At 39.7% G+C, this 16,746-nt stretch overlaps 1 protein-coding gene across 5 annotated transcripts in view; it reads left to right on the top strand.

Moving 5' to 3' along the window:
• LOC107716416 (vascular endothelial growth factor receptor 1-like) overlaps window positions 1–16,746 on the top strand; it is a 35,878-nt gene that overhangs the window by 10,843 nt on the left and 8,289 nt on the right. For 2 of the 5 annotated variants that reach the window (XM_016522861.1, XM_016522862.1), the window contains exons 7-15: window positions 370–541; window positions 761–878; window positions 1,010–1,179; window positions 1,448–1,595; window positions 6,904–7,024; window positions 12,781–12,889; window positions 13,530–13,835; window positions 15,708–15,854; window positions 15,966–16,097. In XM_016522861.1, the coding sequence (XP_016378347.1) occupies window positions 370–541; window positions 761–878; window positions 1,010–1,179; window positions 1,448–1,595; window positions 6,904–7,024; window positions 12,781–12,889; window positions 13,530–13,835; window positions 15,708–15,854; window positions 15,966–16,097 (1,423 nt within the window). Of the gene's footprint in view, window positions 1–369; window positions 542–760; window positions 879–1,009; window positions 1,180–1,447; window positions 1,596–3,970; window positions 4,136–6,903; window positions 7,025–8,531; window positions 8,641–9,277; window positions 9,791–12,780; window positions 12,890–13,529; window positions 13,836–15,707; window positions 15,855–15,965; window positions 16,098–16,746 lie in introns of those variants that run through there. The other 3 variants (XM_016522863.1, XM_016522865.1, XM_016522864.1) reach the window with 3 other exon arrangements.

The raw sequence follows: 16,746 nt of genomic DNA, 5'->3' as shown, positions 1-16,746 counted from the left end.
TGTGTGTGTGTGTAAATCTCTCAATATGTCTAATTTTCTTCTATTTTAATTTTTATATTACTGTGATACTTAAGTGGAACATCATAACTTACTCTATTTAGCCTCCTGAGCTATAAAACAGCAAACTCACATTTTTCTTTTTGGCAACTAGAGTAATTTTAAATTTCAGCTTAATTACAGTGAAATTGCAGTGCACTATGGAGGCATTGTTTTAAAGACATTCCCTTTTATAATTAAGTGTTTTCAGTGGCCATTGAATGGACAGCTGTTCTGTAGCCCTCATTTCCTCTGAAAGCCATGTTGTTTATATTTTTTCTTGATGGACCAAAATGAGTGTTTGTGACACAGCTCGGCTTGTTTTTACTTCAGGCTAATGGATCTGCCACTATCATCAGACGCATATCAAGGAGCAGAACCAACATGCTGTTCTACAGTGTTCTCACCATCCCCAGACTGAGCAAAGCAGACAGAGGACTTTACAAATGTCATGTAACAAGTGGTCCATCCAAGAGAGAAACAAATACCACAGTTATTGTCTATGGTGAGTTTTAGAATCAGTCCCATTGTTGCTGGGTTAAAATTTGCTCTGAAACAATAGTAAATTTCAGACACTGTGGCAAACTGCTGCAATGTTTATTTCCCCAACTGTTGTGCTTCTTTCCTCTAATGGATTCTAATTCACTATTTACAGCTTTTTATCTCTCGGTCGTCCGCACGTGTTTTTTTGATTGTCTTACTCTCTTGTCTGTTTTTTTCCCAGACCAGCCTTTCATTCAACTCAAGCACAGAGATGGCCCTGTGGTTCAGGCTTCTGCAGGACAGAAATCTTTCAGGCTTACTCCAAAACTAAGGGCTTTCCCTGCACCTGAAGTCATCTGGTAAAATTTCCTGTGACTATATAGTTGAGGTGCTAAATAGATGTAATTTGTTTGCAAATGTAAACAAATGTGAACAGAAACAACATATTTGGCAAACAGATCAAATCTCAATAACTGAATCTGTTGCTTAGGTTGAAGGATGGGATGGTTGCCGCCGAGCAGTGCTCCCGTTACCATGCAGACAGGTTTTCTCTGGTCATTCGGGATGTTGCTGAAGAGGATGCAGGAATCTATACCATCCTTACTGGCATCCAGCAGTATGGACTTTTCCAGAACCTCACACTCACATTGGTGGTAAATGGTGAGACTTAGCATAAAGAGTTTTTATCTTTTAATGTTATAGAACTGTTTTACAACAAAACAGGTTTGAAAATGAGCCAAACGATTAAAAATTATTTGTTGAACAAACTATAATTGCATAAAAAAAAAAATTTTGTTTTATGTTTTAAAATTGTATGTATTAAAAATTTTTTTATTATTATTATTATTATTATTATTATTATTATTATATGGAGACTATGACATTGTGCCCTCATTGCTTTTTCTCTTTCGTCAAAATCTGTTCACAGTGAAGCCACAGATTGGAGAAAAGACAGTTTCCTCTCGGCAACCTGGGACTGTCCAGCGAGGCAGCAGACAAGCCCTGCATTGCACCTCTCACGGTGTCCCACCACCTCAAATCCAGTGGCTCTGGCATCCGTGCCCTCCAAAAGGCCTGTAAGTTCACTATCCACTCAGAAACACACAAATGTTTGTCCAATATGAAACAAGGCACTGGTGAATGCACATTGAAATGCCGCTCAAATACATAACCTTATTATTGTGAGCCAAAATAGCCTACTCGCATAACAATAGTTATTAGCATAGACCCTGTTTTAGGAAGGTTATGGTCCCCTTGTTTTATTCAGGCCTCTGCAAGCTCTCTAAAATCTCATTTTATTTCCCACTATCATCTTTTAAAAAGTGAAAGCATTACAAGCATTTCTAAATTTGAAAACATTTCCCCAATGACTGACTAATCGTGTCCTCATTACACTTTAGTCACGGAGGAAAAGGGATACGGTGAAGAATACTGGCTTAGGGCCAAAAATTCAGTCACTTTTAATTTAGTATTTGATCCAGGTGATAAAACACATGCAAGACAATGCAATTTTGCTAGGTTTGGATTTCCCACACTAGACTAAGTTAGATATCCTCTCCATCATTGCGTAATGTCCTGAAACCACTTTAAAGAGTTCAGTTATTTCACACTGTACCTGGTCACAGTGTGTTTGATGTGCTTTTTTTAGAATGAATGCACATATGAGTGGAGACATGTGTCTATATTTACAGACATACACACACATATGTATGTATGTGTGTGTGTTTGTGAATAGAAACCTGTTTTGTCTAATTCAGCATGTGTTCAGACAGGGTTTCCTCTTAGACTGTAGAACAGATGCTTGAGAAGGCCTTTCATCTGTGTGTCTCTATTCATTTTTGTGTGGATGCAGACGCTCGTGTGTATGTGTCCGTATTTGTGTGAATGTGTGCCTGGTACAGTCACAGAACTGAATTTAACTCCCGAGTTGAAAGTGCAGAAAAAAGCACTTCAAAAGAAGCCAGTTCCGTGCTTACAAGCACGATTTGTTCGTTTCTAAATCAAACACTATGATTTAACTAACTTCCTGTGCAGAATGCTGGATGTTTATTATTGTGATTGCTCAGACGCATCCTGCCATGCCTTCTTCAATGTCTGACACACCACATATCCACCGTTCTCATGAGAAAAATTTAGCAAGCATTACTCAGAGATCATCTCACAGAAACACCTTTCCACATACATTCATGATTTACGCCCATATAGACACACTGAGATTTTTTTAATGAAATCCACAAACCCTGAAAGAGTTACGCTACAGTATGACACTGCCATTTCTACTTAAAATGTGTCCTTTTTTAGGTCATGCTTCCCCTTATTGTACTGCCACCGTGACATGTTATATTGATTATATTTTCTTGGCCTATTCTTTGAGTGCTTCCTAAAAGAACTAAAAATGAAATATTACTGAGAGGAAAAGTCTTGTTGGCTGGAATAATGCAACAAAATCCCTGTATGTGCCAGCTATCCTTCATGCAATCTTAAAGTGACAGTTGATCCAAAAAGTTATTTTATCATTCACTTAATATTAATACTATTTGGATCCATGGACAAAAGCAATGGAAACATTCTTTAAAATAGCGTATTTTGAGTTCTGCAGAAGAAAGAATTTCATAGAGACGGGGTTTATTTTTGTATCATTGATACACTATTTAAATGTCTGTTAATATTTTGAATTACATTTTATTTACATATTTGCTGTTTTTAGTTTACTTTAAAAGTTTTAGGTTTTTTTTGTTTTTTGTTTGTTTGTTTGTTTAATGTCTATATAGTCTTATTAAGTTTTAGTTATTTTGGTGCTTCAGTTTAAACAAGACAAAAATTTGAAAAATTGCCATGGAAACTAGTTCAAATAAAATGAGTTTAAGTTTTTTTGTATTTTATTTTATTTCAGTTAATGTTTTTTTTTTTTTTTCATGTAATTTTTTAATGGTTTTAGCCTTAGTTAATGATAATAACCCTGCAAAGTAGTTTGGAACACCATTTTTGGATGAACTATCCCTTTAAGAAATGCTTTGGCGTTCTATTTGCAGACCCACATGGAATCTACAGCAACAAATTTCCTTGGAATTGTAACACTCGTCATTAACAAATAAAAACAAAATTATTTATGCTTTCAGTTAGCCATATGTATCTAGAATACTTATTTTAACACATATTACCTTGTTTAAATTCATACGTTTTTAAAACTAAAATGGGTGCAAAAAATGCCTGTAGATTCTATCTGGGTTTGCCGAACTGATATAATCATTTGCCGAACTGATTTTATCATTTGCATATTGATTTTGCTGAGATACTCGTCATTGCGTCAATTAAAGTTCAAAAGCTATATATGATAAAAAAAATAAATGAAAGCACTGTGTAAAGCTTGATCGTCGAAAGGTATTGTATGTACGTTCTGTTGAGAGGTCTTGACTGGCTGGACCCTGACTCAGGCCCTTATTCTTTATAGCAGCCCGGCGCGGCTGGCCTGACGCTGCGGTGGAGGAGGCCCAGGGAGAGTGGAGTTGTGGGCCGGGCCGGCCTGATAGCGGCTGGATGGGCTTGAGCTCGGCCATGGGAACAGCAGCACTCTTATCTCAGCCAGGCAGGAGGCGCAGACGGGCTTCCTGTGCGAAAAATCAGAGTGCTTTTCCTCTCGTTGTTTGGCTTCCTCCCCGACGCGAGACAGCTTCCCAGCAGCGTGATTGTCCCTCCGTCTTCAAACGTGGCACAGTCCGCTTCCTCAGGAGCTTGATCTATTCTTGAGAGTCCCTAATCCCACACACACACCCTCCACCCCTCTTTACCGATCCCCCACAATCCACCTCACCTGTCCTGCCACACTCACAAATAACCCTACAACTGCCAGTGCCCTTCCTTATCCAGCCACCCCAGAGACGTCACTAAAGCAAGCCATCTCACGAGGATCCAGAACAGCTGGGCTCACACAGGACGGAGAGACTGATGTCTCTGCACCCCTGGAACTACATTCTAATTTATTCCTCTTTTTTGTTGTTGTTGTTCAGAGACAGTTTTTTTCTGCTCTTCCTCTTTCTGAGCATGATCCCCATCCATACACTGCCTGGTGCTGCTTTGCTTTCCGTGTTCTTGAGTGGTACTATAAAGGATGTATGAACCAAGCCTCCATCTCCAAAGCCCAGACCATCAGTTGTAGTTCTAACATCCACAAAAGCTGTGAGTTCAGATTGTACACAATGAAAATATCCTCTATCTACTATCTTGACGTGAGCCAAGGAGGGCAGAGAAAACCGAGGCTCACTATTTGGATTTCTCGTTTTTGTTTTTTCCAGACTGGACCTGGCCCAGAATGCCTGCTGTGTAGGAGTTCTGATGGGCCATAAATGAATGACAAGAGCTCTGTGTCATCCTATGTGTCATCTTATGTCAAACTCTTCCACTTCACAGTGATGCTGTGTATTACAGTTGCTTTATTTTGTGCTGAAAGAAAAGATCCTGCCTGTTTGTATGCAAGTGTTTGTGTGTGTTGAGTGAGTATTTGTGTGTTTGTTTCTACTCTACGGGTCTCTCCCAATGTGATTCGTCCCTTTTTATACAGATTGTCTATGAGTAATATATAATTCTAATATTTAATAATTTTATACAACTAACTTACTTATGGTAAATCTCAATAATTTCTCTGCACCCCTGGAACTACATTCTAATTTATTCCTCTTTGTTGTTGTTGTATAGAGACAGTTTTTTCTGCTCTTCCTCTTTCTGAGCATGATCCCCATCCATACACTGCCTGGTGCTGCTTTGCTTTCCGTGTTCTTGAGTGGTACTATAAAGGATGTATGAACCAAGCCTCCATCTCCAAAGCCCAGACCATCAGTTGTAGTTCTAACATCCACAAAAGCTGTGAGTTCAGATTGTACACAATGAAAATATCCTCTATCTACTATCTTGACGTGAGCCAAGGAGGGCAGAGAAAACCGAGGCTCACTATTTGGATTTCTCGTTTTTGTTTTTTCCAGACTGGACCTGGCCCAGAATGCCTGCTGTGTAGGAGTTCTGATGGGCCATAAATGAATGACAAGAGCTCTGTGTCATCCTATGTGTCATCTTATGTCAAACTCTTCCACTTCACAGTGATGCTGTGTATTACAGTTGCTTTATTTTGTGCTGAAAGAAAAGATCCTGCCTGTTTGTATGCAAGTGTTTGTGTGTGTTGAGTGAGTATTTGTGTGTTTGTTTCTACTCTACGGGTCTCTCCCAATGTGATTCGTCCCTTTTTATACAGATTGTCTATGAGTAATATATAATTCTAATATTTAATAATTTTATACAACTAACTTACTTATGGTAAATCTCAATAATTGCCAAATGTGTAAGAACGCTGATAAAAATGTATTTTTAATATCTAATGTATGTGTTTATATCAAATGTATTTGTTTTTACATTAAATTTGCTTGAAATTATTTGTACAACATGGTCTGTTTGGTTCCAGAAAAATGCATATGTGAAGTCCTAGCTGCTGGCAAAGATGTAGCTGAAATGTTGTCCGACTATAATAAACTGTTTCTTGATTGATGCTTTTCTAGACAATAAAACAGAGTAGATTTCATAATGACCCACTGAAGTCAGTTCGTAATACTGTACGCAGGCACACCAGGTATGGATGAAGGTGTGAATGCAGAATGAGTGGGGATGTTTGTGGTAAAACAAATGGGCACTTGAAGTCTCTGTCTCTCTCACTCTGTGTGTGTGCGTGTGTGTATGAGAGAACGAGTGAGCGACTGTTCCCGGAGAGCCGTGGGAGAGTGGACTGTGTTTGAGAAGTGCTGTTGTCATGATCAGGGTGGGACATATGAGGACAGAACACTCACTGTCCCAGCCAAATAGGAAGAGCAATCAGAGAGAGTCGTCAAAGCCATGTAGGGATGGGTAACAGGGCGGTGGGCACACAAGTCACGGACAAATACCCATCATCATGGCCCATCAGAACCTTGCTCCAAAGATTAGAGACCTTAAAGAACTGGCATGGATAAGATAATGGGATAAATGCCTAGAAGGTGGTGTGCAAAATGGATGAGAGGTTGGAATTTCGGAAGCATGGCTGGGATGATTTACAGGCAGGAAAGGGAACACATCCAAGCCCCACACACTGCTAATTACGGAACACTCCAACGAGTGTCACTGTATCCTGACACAGATGACACACACACACTGAAAATGGATTCCAAAGAAACAATTCCATAAGATGACTATAGTGAAAAATGAATTCCCAAGAGACCAGTGACCGGAAGATTCCGGTCTTCCCCTTTCGGACCGCAGCTACACCACACATCTGTGTCTTGTGACATCACTGCTTCGACACTTGCGAACTGAGAGTGCCGTCATTCTCTCTTCCTCTTTCTCGTCCTCTGTTTTCCTCTCTCTAAGATGCGAGAAGCCTCCTCCTTCGTCCTGGACTGCAGTCAGCGAGAAGACAGAAGTCACGTCCACCCACAATCCCATCCTGACCGTCAGCCACAGACAGGAAGTGTTAGAAGGGAAGAATAAGGTGAGTGTTCGAGTGGGTGGACTGATCATAGGGGACAGATGAAATGAATACACAAGAGGGCACACAAGAACGCAAAAGTACTCCCCCGGGATTCACACGAATGCCTGCGCGCAGTTCTGTGGAATTATGTGCTCCACCAAATGGTTTTAGATAACAGCAATCAAGTTCCAGTTCTAGTTAGTTCTGTGGGTAGTTAAACAGGTGTCCTTCCTCTCTGATTACTGGAACAACATTAAATGATTTATTACAAGAATACTTCATCTCCATCCCCCATACATACCTGAATCACCATCTTTGTTGGTGCTGGAACAACAATAACAAATAACAATAAAAATAAGTTGGTAAGTAATTAATAAACTAAAAAATAATCAGTCTCAGTATCAGTTTGGTAAATATTAGAACCTCCTTCTATAAGAAACATGGAGGGAACAGAATCCGATGGCGAGCAATCACGCTGTCCATTTCCCCATCCCTGTGGAGAGGCATGTTGATGTAGTGGCTTAAAAGTTGTGGATTCTATCCCGTATGGGAATGGGTCTTAACCAGTATCAGTTTGGTAAATAGTAAAACCTCTTATCAGAAAAGGGGGGAAAGAATCTGATGGCGAGCAATCCGGGTGTCAGAATCTGTTCCCCCAGCCCTGTGGAGTGACATGTTGATTATATGCCATTTGAGGATGGATATTAACCAATATCAGTTTGATAAATATTAGAACCTCCTTCTATAAGAAACATGGGGGGAACAGAATCTGATGGCGAGCAATCACGCTGTTAGAATCCGTTCCCCCACCACCATGAGGAGACATAATGATGTAGTGGCTTAAAATGGTTGATTCTATCCCGATTGGGAATGGATCTTAAACAGTATCAGTTTGATAACTATTAAAACCTCCTTGTATAAGAAGCATGGAGGGAACAGAATGGCGAGCAATCCAGCTGGCTCCCGTTTGGGGATGGATCTTAACCATTATCAGTTTAATAAATATTAGAACCTCCTTCTATAAGAAACATTAGGGGAACAGAATTCAATGGCAAGTAAACCAGCTGTCAGAATAAAACTGAAACCATTTCTTGGTTGTCAACCTATGTGGCAAAATTTTGGTCACTCCTAAACTTACTCATTTTGTGACTAGAGGTAATGTGAAATGTTATTACCTTGTGTAAGCTTTGGGTTCTCAGAAAAATTTACAATTTAGCCAACATATCCCTGGATCAACATCATTGGTCATGGCTGGTCTTGGAACAACATTATTATTAACCAAAACTGATTATGGGTTTGTGCATAGGACTTGAGTTAGGGGTTTGAATAACATTCTTATCAATTAAAGTTAGGGTTTGAGTAGGGATTGTGTTATAGCTATCATTGCTTAATAAGAATGTAGCTCCTGGACAAACAATGGAAGTTAATGCAGGAACATGTCCTACTTGAGGAAATCACATAATGCGTAAAAGGGGTGTTTGTCTGCATCTTTGCTTGCATGCAAGAGTTGTTTTTTGTGTTTCCACAGACTGTAGGAGTTCTGACAGTTGGCAAAGCATTGATATCTGGCATCTATCGCTGTGTTGCATCAAACTTAATGGGCAGAGATGAACTAGACATCCGTTTCTATGTCACAGGTACTTTGTATATATAACTAAATTTTAAAAGATGCGTAAACCTCAACATCCACATATTTTACCATGTTCTCCATATCTTTTTCTCTCATACTCCCTCTCTCTCACTCCTTCCCATTCTTCCTCTAATCCCGCCCTCCTCCGTACCCTTGTTTTCGAGGGTTTGCTTTCAAGCTGTGCTAATTTCGGCCACAGTGGATGGAGCCCATCCTGGCTGTTGTCATAGTGACAGGGTGGAGGAGTGAACAGGAACCTGTGGCTCTTATCATACTGCCTCCTCGTGCAGTGCATTATTTGGAGAACACTAGTGGTGTTCGGGAAAGATAAACATTATCTTCCATCAGGAAACCCTCGAGCGGTTTCCACGGGAAATTTCAAATAGCTAAAGTAAATAGCACGCCTTTACACTAACGTCTTATTGCTGCATGTACTGACAATGGCTATTCAACATTGTCATCAAAGGTTACAAAAAATGCTGCTTGATCAACACTCCAAACTGGTTTCTCTATGCTGTTTTTTGTTTAATAGCCTCAAACAAAACTCTGTTGTTGCCAGGAGGTCTGCATGCATTCTGTCTCACTGTATCGAGAATTTATGCACAGGAAGTGGAAACTGAAACTTCTTTTATCCACCATCACAGATGTCAAAGGAGGCCTTATCGCATCTTTGGAGGAAGAACCCAGAGAGGGAGGGGACCTTCATCTGGTCTGTATAGCCAATAGGCACCTCTATTCAGACCTGTCATGGTATAGATTAACAAATCAACCCACAACATCAGAGGAAGCTTCAGTTCTCGGCGGGGAGCTCACAGAAGGGCAGTTCTCTCACACTCTGTACCTTCTGCTGAAGAATGTGACCTCACAGGATTCGGGAACATACCGCTGTTCCGCCACACACCTGCTTACAGGAGAACATACACACCTAGATACAGCAGTGGAGATCACAGGTGTGTCTTTAAGAGTCATTGTGCTCAACACACACACACACATTCATGCTCTCCTTAAAGGGATTGTTTATTCAAACATGAACATTCTGTCATCATTTACTCACCCTTTTGTTGTTCCAGACCTGTATGACTTTCTTTGTTGCATGGAACACAATATGGATATTTAGTGAAAATCCTGGCTGCTCTTTTCCATTGAATTAAATACGGACGAACCCTAAAAAAATGACAAAAAGTACCATAATAGTAGTCTATATATAATATGTATAATCTATTTTTTGTTCATGCACATACTTATAGGCCAGGATGTGCCACAACAGCTTTGGCATCAGTGTTTCTCAGCATCAACAAGAAAATCATACTGTTTCAAAAAGACAAATAAAGCGAGTGATCTTTGGCACTTTGATGGGGTACGAAATAGGGTCTGAAACTCTTAAAATGTAATTGTTATAAATATTATTAAACAATTAAACAACAGTTTTAAGACATCCAGTAGTAGTTACTGATAAATTTATATTTCCCATTAGGTAATAAAAATATTGTAATATTTCTCTTACAGTATCCTACAGTAACAGGGTTTACTGAGCTTGACAAATTAAGTCAACAATTATTAGCTCAAATTATGTTATTGCTTGGGTATCACAGTTTAAATTTTTTGTAATTGGGAGAAATCATATGGTAACAGGTTTGTATGCAAAATGTGAGACACATTTATGGTCAATAAAAATAGTACAAAATAAAAAAAACAACTGGCTAATTCATAAAAAATAATAGTTTGCTAGTTTTAAACATATCTGATAAGGCTTATATCAAAAACAGGGGATTTGTGTCTAATTCTTAAAAAAAAAAAAAACAGGATTCATGGTCATATGCTTAGAAATGCAAGCAGATCAGAAATACCAGTATATTGCAGGTCAGAAGAACACAGAAGCAACCACAGCCAGAAGTCATCAGACTTCTCTTAGATACGTACTTTAAGTCACGCAAGGATGTGCTTGCAGACACCCACACATTTAGAGACAGAGGCGGAAAGAGAAACAAAAAGAGAGGGAGAAAGACAGAGTGAACGGGGTCCTTGGGAACTGGGTCCCGAAGCTTCCTGTAGCCCTTCTCTCCGAGGCTGTGCAGCAGAACCTCTTTGGTGTGGGAATGAGATCTAGTCAGGAGGAAGAGCACACAATGGCACTTCCCTCTATGCCACATTTACAGGCTGCTTCACATGGCCAAAGAACAATCAGCCAATCAGCCACTGTCACAGAACGAGGAAAGGGACAATAATCAATTGTGTCCAGGAGGAAAATATCTGAAGCAGAAGTCAGTCTCCTCTTCTACTAGAGTTTATGTAATGGTTCTTCATATGAAGGACCCCTCGGTTTTTTTATTGTTTTTTTATGCAAAGTAAATTTATTCCACACAAATTAACCTGCGATTCTCTTATATTATTCTACATAAATTTGACGCTACATTGTAAAACTTTCAACAGCCTAAGCAACAGTAGGCATCCTTGGCCGGCTAACCCGGAAATATCAGTTGAGTCCATGAAATGCTGAATGTGTCATTAAGACAAACAGAGGGATTTTGCTGAATGGCACAAATCCAATGGCTGCCATTCAAACATCCCAGGCCTCAGTCTGCAATGAAAGAAATACAACTCGCGGTATATTCACACTTCTATAACAATAGCAAACCACGTCGCCCGTAAATCATTCAGCTGCTTTATAAGGCGGATGTGTATTGCTAAGTGCCTCATGTGATTGCCGTGATTTCCGTCAGTCTCCCTAGGGGTGTTTTTTTTATCTTTATAAATATTAGAACCTCCTTCTATAAGAAACATGGGGGGAACAGAATCTGATGGCGAGCAATCACGCTGTTAGAATCCGTTCCCCCACCACCATGAGGAGACATAATGATGTAGTGGCTTAAAATGGTTGATTCTATCCCGATTGGGAATGGATCTTAAACAGTATCAGTTTGATAACTATTAAAACCTCCTTGTATAAGAAGCATGGAGGGAACAGAATGGCGAGCAATCCAGCTGGCTCCCGTTTGGGGATGGATCTTAACCATTATCAGTTTAATAAATATTAGAACCTCCTTCTATAAGAAACATGGAGGGAACAGAATCCGATGGCGAGCAATCACGCTGTCCATTTCCCCATCCCTGTGGAGAGGCATGTTGATGTAGTGGCTTAAAAGTTGTGGATTCTATCCCGTATGGGAATGGGTCTTAACCAGTATCAGTTTGGTAAATAGTAAAACCTCTTATCAGAAAAGGGGGGAAAGAATCTGATGGCGAGCAATCCGGGTGTCAGAATCTGTTCCCCCAGCCCTGTGGAGTGACATGTTGATTATATGCCATTTGAGGATGGATATTAACCAATATCAGTTTGATAAATATTAGAACCTCCTTCTATAAGAAACATGGGGGGAACAGAATCTGATGGCGAGCAATCACGCTGTTAGAATCCGTTCCCCCACCACCATGAGGAGACATAATGATGTAGTGGCTTAAAATGGTTGATTCTATCCCGATTGGGAATGGATCTTAAACAGTATCAGTTTGATAACTATTAAAACCTCCTTGTATAAGAAGCATGGAGGGAACAGAATGGCGAGCAATCCAGCTGGCTCCCGTTTGGGGATGGATCTTAACCATTATCAGTTTAATAAATATTAGAACCTCCTTCTATAAGAAACATTAGGGGAACAGAATTCAATGGCAAGTAAACCAGCTGTCAGAATAAAACTGAAACCATTTCTTGGTTGTCAACCTATGTGGCAAAATTTTGGTCACTCCTAAACTTACTCATTTTGTGACTAGAGGTAATGTGAAATGTTATTACCTTGTGTAAGCTTTGGGTTCTCAGAAAAATTTACAATTTAGCCAACATATCCCTGGATCAACATCATTGGTCATGGCTGGTCTTGGAACAACATTATTATTAACCAAAACTGATTATGGGTTTGTGCATAGGACTTGAGTTAGGGGTTTGAATAACATTCTTATCAATTAAAGTTAGGGTTTGAGTAGGGATTGTGTTATAGCTATCATTGCTTAATAAGAATGTAGCTCCTGGACAAACAATGGAAGTTAATGCAGGAACATGTCCTACTTGAGGAAATCACATAATGCGTAAGTAATCTTAAACTTTCTAGCCGTGCTTGCTTGCATGCAACAGTTGTTTTTTGTGTTTCCACAGACTGTAGGAGTTCTGACAGTTGGCGAAGCATTGATATCTGGCATCTATCGCTGTGTTGCAGCAAACTTAATGGGCAGAGATGAACTAGACATCCGTTTCTATGTCACAGGTACTTTGTATATATATAACTAAATTTTAAAAAATGCTTAAACCTTAACATCCGAATATTTTACCTCGTTCTCCATAACTTTTTCTCTCATATTCCCTCTCTCTCACTTCTTCCCTTTCTTCCTCTAATCCCGCCCTCCTCCGTCCCCTTGTTTTCGAGGGTTTGCTTTCAAGCTGTGCTAATTTCGGCCACAGTGGATGGAGCCCATCCTGGCTGTTGTCATAGTGACAGGGTGGAGGAGTGAACAGGAACCTGTGGCTCTTATCATACTGCCTCCTCGTGCGGTGCATTATTTGGAGAACACTGGTGGTGTTCGGGAAAGATAAACATTATCTTCCATCAGGAAACCCTCGAGCGGTTTCCACGGGAAATTTCAAATAGCTAAAGTAAATAGCACGCCTTTACACTAACGTCTTATTGCTGCATGTACTGACAATGGCTATTCAACATTGTCATCAAAGGTTACAAAAAATGCTGCTTGATCAACACTCCAAACTGGTTTCTCTATGCTGTTTTTTGTTTAATAGCCTCAAACAAAACTCGGTTATTGCGAGGAGGTCTGCATGTATTCGGTCTCACTGTATCGAGAATTTTATGCACAGGAAGTGGAAACTGAAACTGCTTTTGTCCACCATCACAGATGTCAAAGGAGGCCTTATTGCGTCTTTGGAGGAAGAGCCCAGAGAGGGAGGGGACCTTCGTCTGGTCTGTATAGCCAATAGGCACCTCTATTCAGACCTGTCATGGTATAGATTAACAAATCAACCCACAACATCAGAGGAAGCTTCAGTTCTCGGCGGGGAGCTCACAGAAGGGCAGTTCTCTCACACTCTGTACCTTCTGCTGAAGAATGTGACCTCACAGGATTCGGGAACATACCGCTGTTCCGCCACACACCTGCTTACAGGAGAACATACACACCTAGATACAGCAGTGGAGATCACAGGTGTGTCTTTAAGAGTCATTGTGCTCAACACACACACACACATTCATGCTCTCCTTAAAGGGATTGTTTATTCAAACATGAACATTCTGTCATCATTTACTCACCCTTTTGTTGTTCCAGACCTGTATGACTTTCTTTGTTGCATGGAACACAATATGGATATTTAGTGAAAATCCTGGCTGCTCTTTTCCATTGAATTAAATACGGACGAACCCTAAAAAAATGACAAAAAGTACCATAATAGTAGTCTATATATAATATGTATAATCTATTTTTTGTTCATGCACATACTTATAGGCCAGGATGTGCCACAACAGCTTTGGCATCAGTGTTTCTCAGCATCAACAAGAAAATCATACTGTTTCAAAAAGACAAATAAAGCGAGTGATCTTTGGCACTTTGATGGGGTACGAAATAGGGTCTGAAACTCTTAAAATGTAATTGTTATAAATATTATTAAACAATTAAACAACAGTTTTAAGACATCCAGTAGTAGTTACTGATAAATTTATATTTCCCATTAGGTAATAAAAATATTGTAATATTTCTCTTACAGTATCCTACAGTAACAGGGTTTACTGAGCTTGACAAATTAAGTCAACAATTATTAGCTCAAATTATGTTATTGCTTGGGTATCACAGTTTAAATTTTTTGTAATTGGGAGAAATCATATGGTAACAGGTTTGTATGCAAAATGTGAGACACATTTATGGTCAATAAAAATAGTACAAAATAAAAAAAACAACTGGCTAATTCATAAAAAATAATAGTTTGCTAGTTTTAAACATATCTGATAAGGCTTATATCAAAAACAGGGGATTTGTGTCTAATTCTTAAAAAAAAAAAAAACAGGATTCATGGTCATATGCTTAGAAATGCAAGCAGATCAGAAATACCAGTATATTGCAGGTCAGAAGAACACAGAAGCAACCACAGCCAGAAGTCATCAGACTTCTCTTAGATACGTACTTTAAGTCACGCAAGGATGTGCTTGCAGACACCCACACATTTAGAGACAGAGGCGGAAAGAGAAACAAAAAGAGAGGGAGAAAGACAGAGTGAAAGGGGTCCTTGGGAACTTGGTCCCGAAGCTTCCTGTAGCCCTTCTCTCCGAGGCTGTGCAGCAGAACCTCTTTGGTGTGGGAATGAGATCTAGTCAGGAGGAAGAGCACACAATGGCACTTCCCTCTATGCCACATTTACAGGCTGCTTCACATGGCCAAAGAACAATCAGCCAATCAGCCACTGTCACAGAACGAGGAAAGGGACAATAATCAATTGTGTCCAGGAGGAAAATATCTGAAGCAGAAGTCAGTCTCCTCTTCTACTAGAGTTTATGTAATGGTTCTTCATATGAAGGACCCCTCGGTTTTTTTATTGTTTTTTTATGCAAAGTAAATTTATTCCACACAAATTAACCTGCGATTCTCTTATATTATTCTACATAAATTTGACGCTACATTGTAAAACTTTCAACAGCCTAAGCAACAGTAGGCATCCTTGGCCGGCTAACCCGGAAATATCAGTTGAGTCCATGAAATGCTGAATGTGTCATTAAGACAAACAGAGGGATTTTGCTGAATGGCACAAATCCAATGGCTGCAATTCAAACATCCCAGGCCTCAATCTGCAATGAAAGAAATACAACTCGTGGTATATTCACACTTCTATAACAATAGCAAACCACGTCGCCCGTAAATCATTCAGCTGCTTTATAAGGCGGATGTGTATTGCTAAGTGCCTCATGTGATTGCCGTGATTTCCGTCAGTCTCCCTAGGGGTGTTTTTTTTATCTTTTTGATTAAACTGCTTCAGTGGATGTGAAACATCATGCGTAATGACCCCTGACCATTTTGTTTCACACTGTACAGTTCTGCAGGCACCAGTGCTGCTACGAAATCTGAGCGATCACAGTGTTAACGTAAGCAACTCGGTCACTCTCCGCTGCCCCGCTCGGGGAATTCCACACCCTCGGATCACATGGTATAAGGACCAAAGGAAGCTGCAGCAGGTGTCTGGTGAGACTAGAAAGTGTACTTTTTGATCTATACAGCACAGAGAGAAATAATATAACTTATTTTAAGTATCTGTATGTGAATATATTACATACATGTTTCATTTATTGACAGGAATTATGCTGTTTCCAGAGGAAGGGACCCTTCATATCGACCGAATTTCTGCTGAAGACCAGGGACTTTATACCTGTGAGGCCACCAATGAAAGAGGGTCTGTGGAGAGCTCCGCCCACATTTGGGTTCAAAGTAAGCTAGCTACTTGTTCGGCATTGCTGGGAACGCCCACAAAAACGTCATAGCCGTTTATGCCGTGGGTGAAAACAAACCATTCGAATTAACGCGCGGAAACCTTGTTACTTTTAGGCGCTTGATCTTTACTTTTTGTGATTATTTCGATTGATTTTTGCTTGGTGCAATGCCGAAAAGTTGCTGTGTGGCGTTCTGTACCTCTAATAAGTTAAAAAAAACTGATCTGACGATGTATATGACCGATACACTACAATGATCTGTCGTTAGTCCCGTCCCCCTGCACCGCAACGCAGTTCTGATGGGGCTTACAGTAACCCTCCTTCGCATCGCAATCAAATAAATCTCACTCCCTGCTATTCTGTGATGTCATAATCTAATAAAACATTTATTTCATATTATTATACACAATCCCTTACGAAAATTAGCAATGGTATTACTATAGTAAAAGTATAATAGGCTAACCATGTTGTTTTTTAGTTTTGTTTTTTGGCATTTTTTTGTAGCCTATAACCACAGTTTTACTACAAATACCATGGTTAAACTATGGTTAGTGTAGCAAAACATGTTGTTTTTACCATGGTTTAACTATAGTAACCAATAACCATGATTGTTTGGTATTTTATATACATATTTTCATGTTATCTTT

Source organism: Sinocyclocheilus rhinocerous, unplaced genomic scaffold, assembly GCF_001515625.1.
Source record: "Sinocyclocheilus rhinocerous isolate Xijiao unplaced genomic scaffold, SAMN03320098_v1.1 scaffold360, whole genome shotgun sequence".
In the NCBI taxonomy this organism is placed as follows: domain Eukaryota; kingdom Metazoa; phylum Chordata; class Actinopteri; order Cypriniformes; family Cyprinidae; genus Sinocyclocheilus; species Sinocyclocheilus rhinocerous.
Note: the sequence above shows the minus strand (reverse complement) of the source record. Positions and strands in the feature narration are given on the sequence as shown.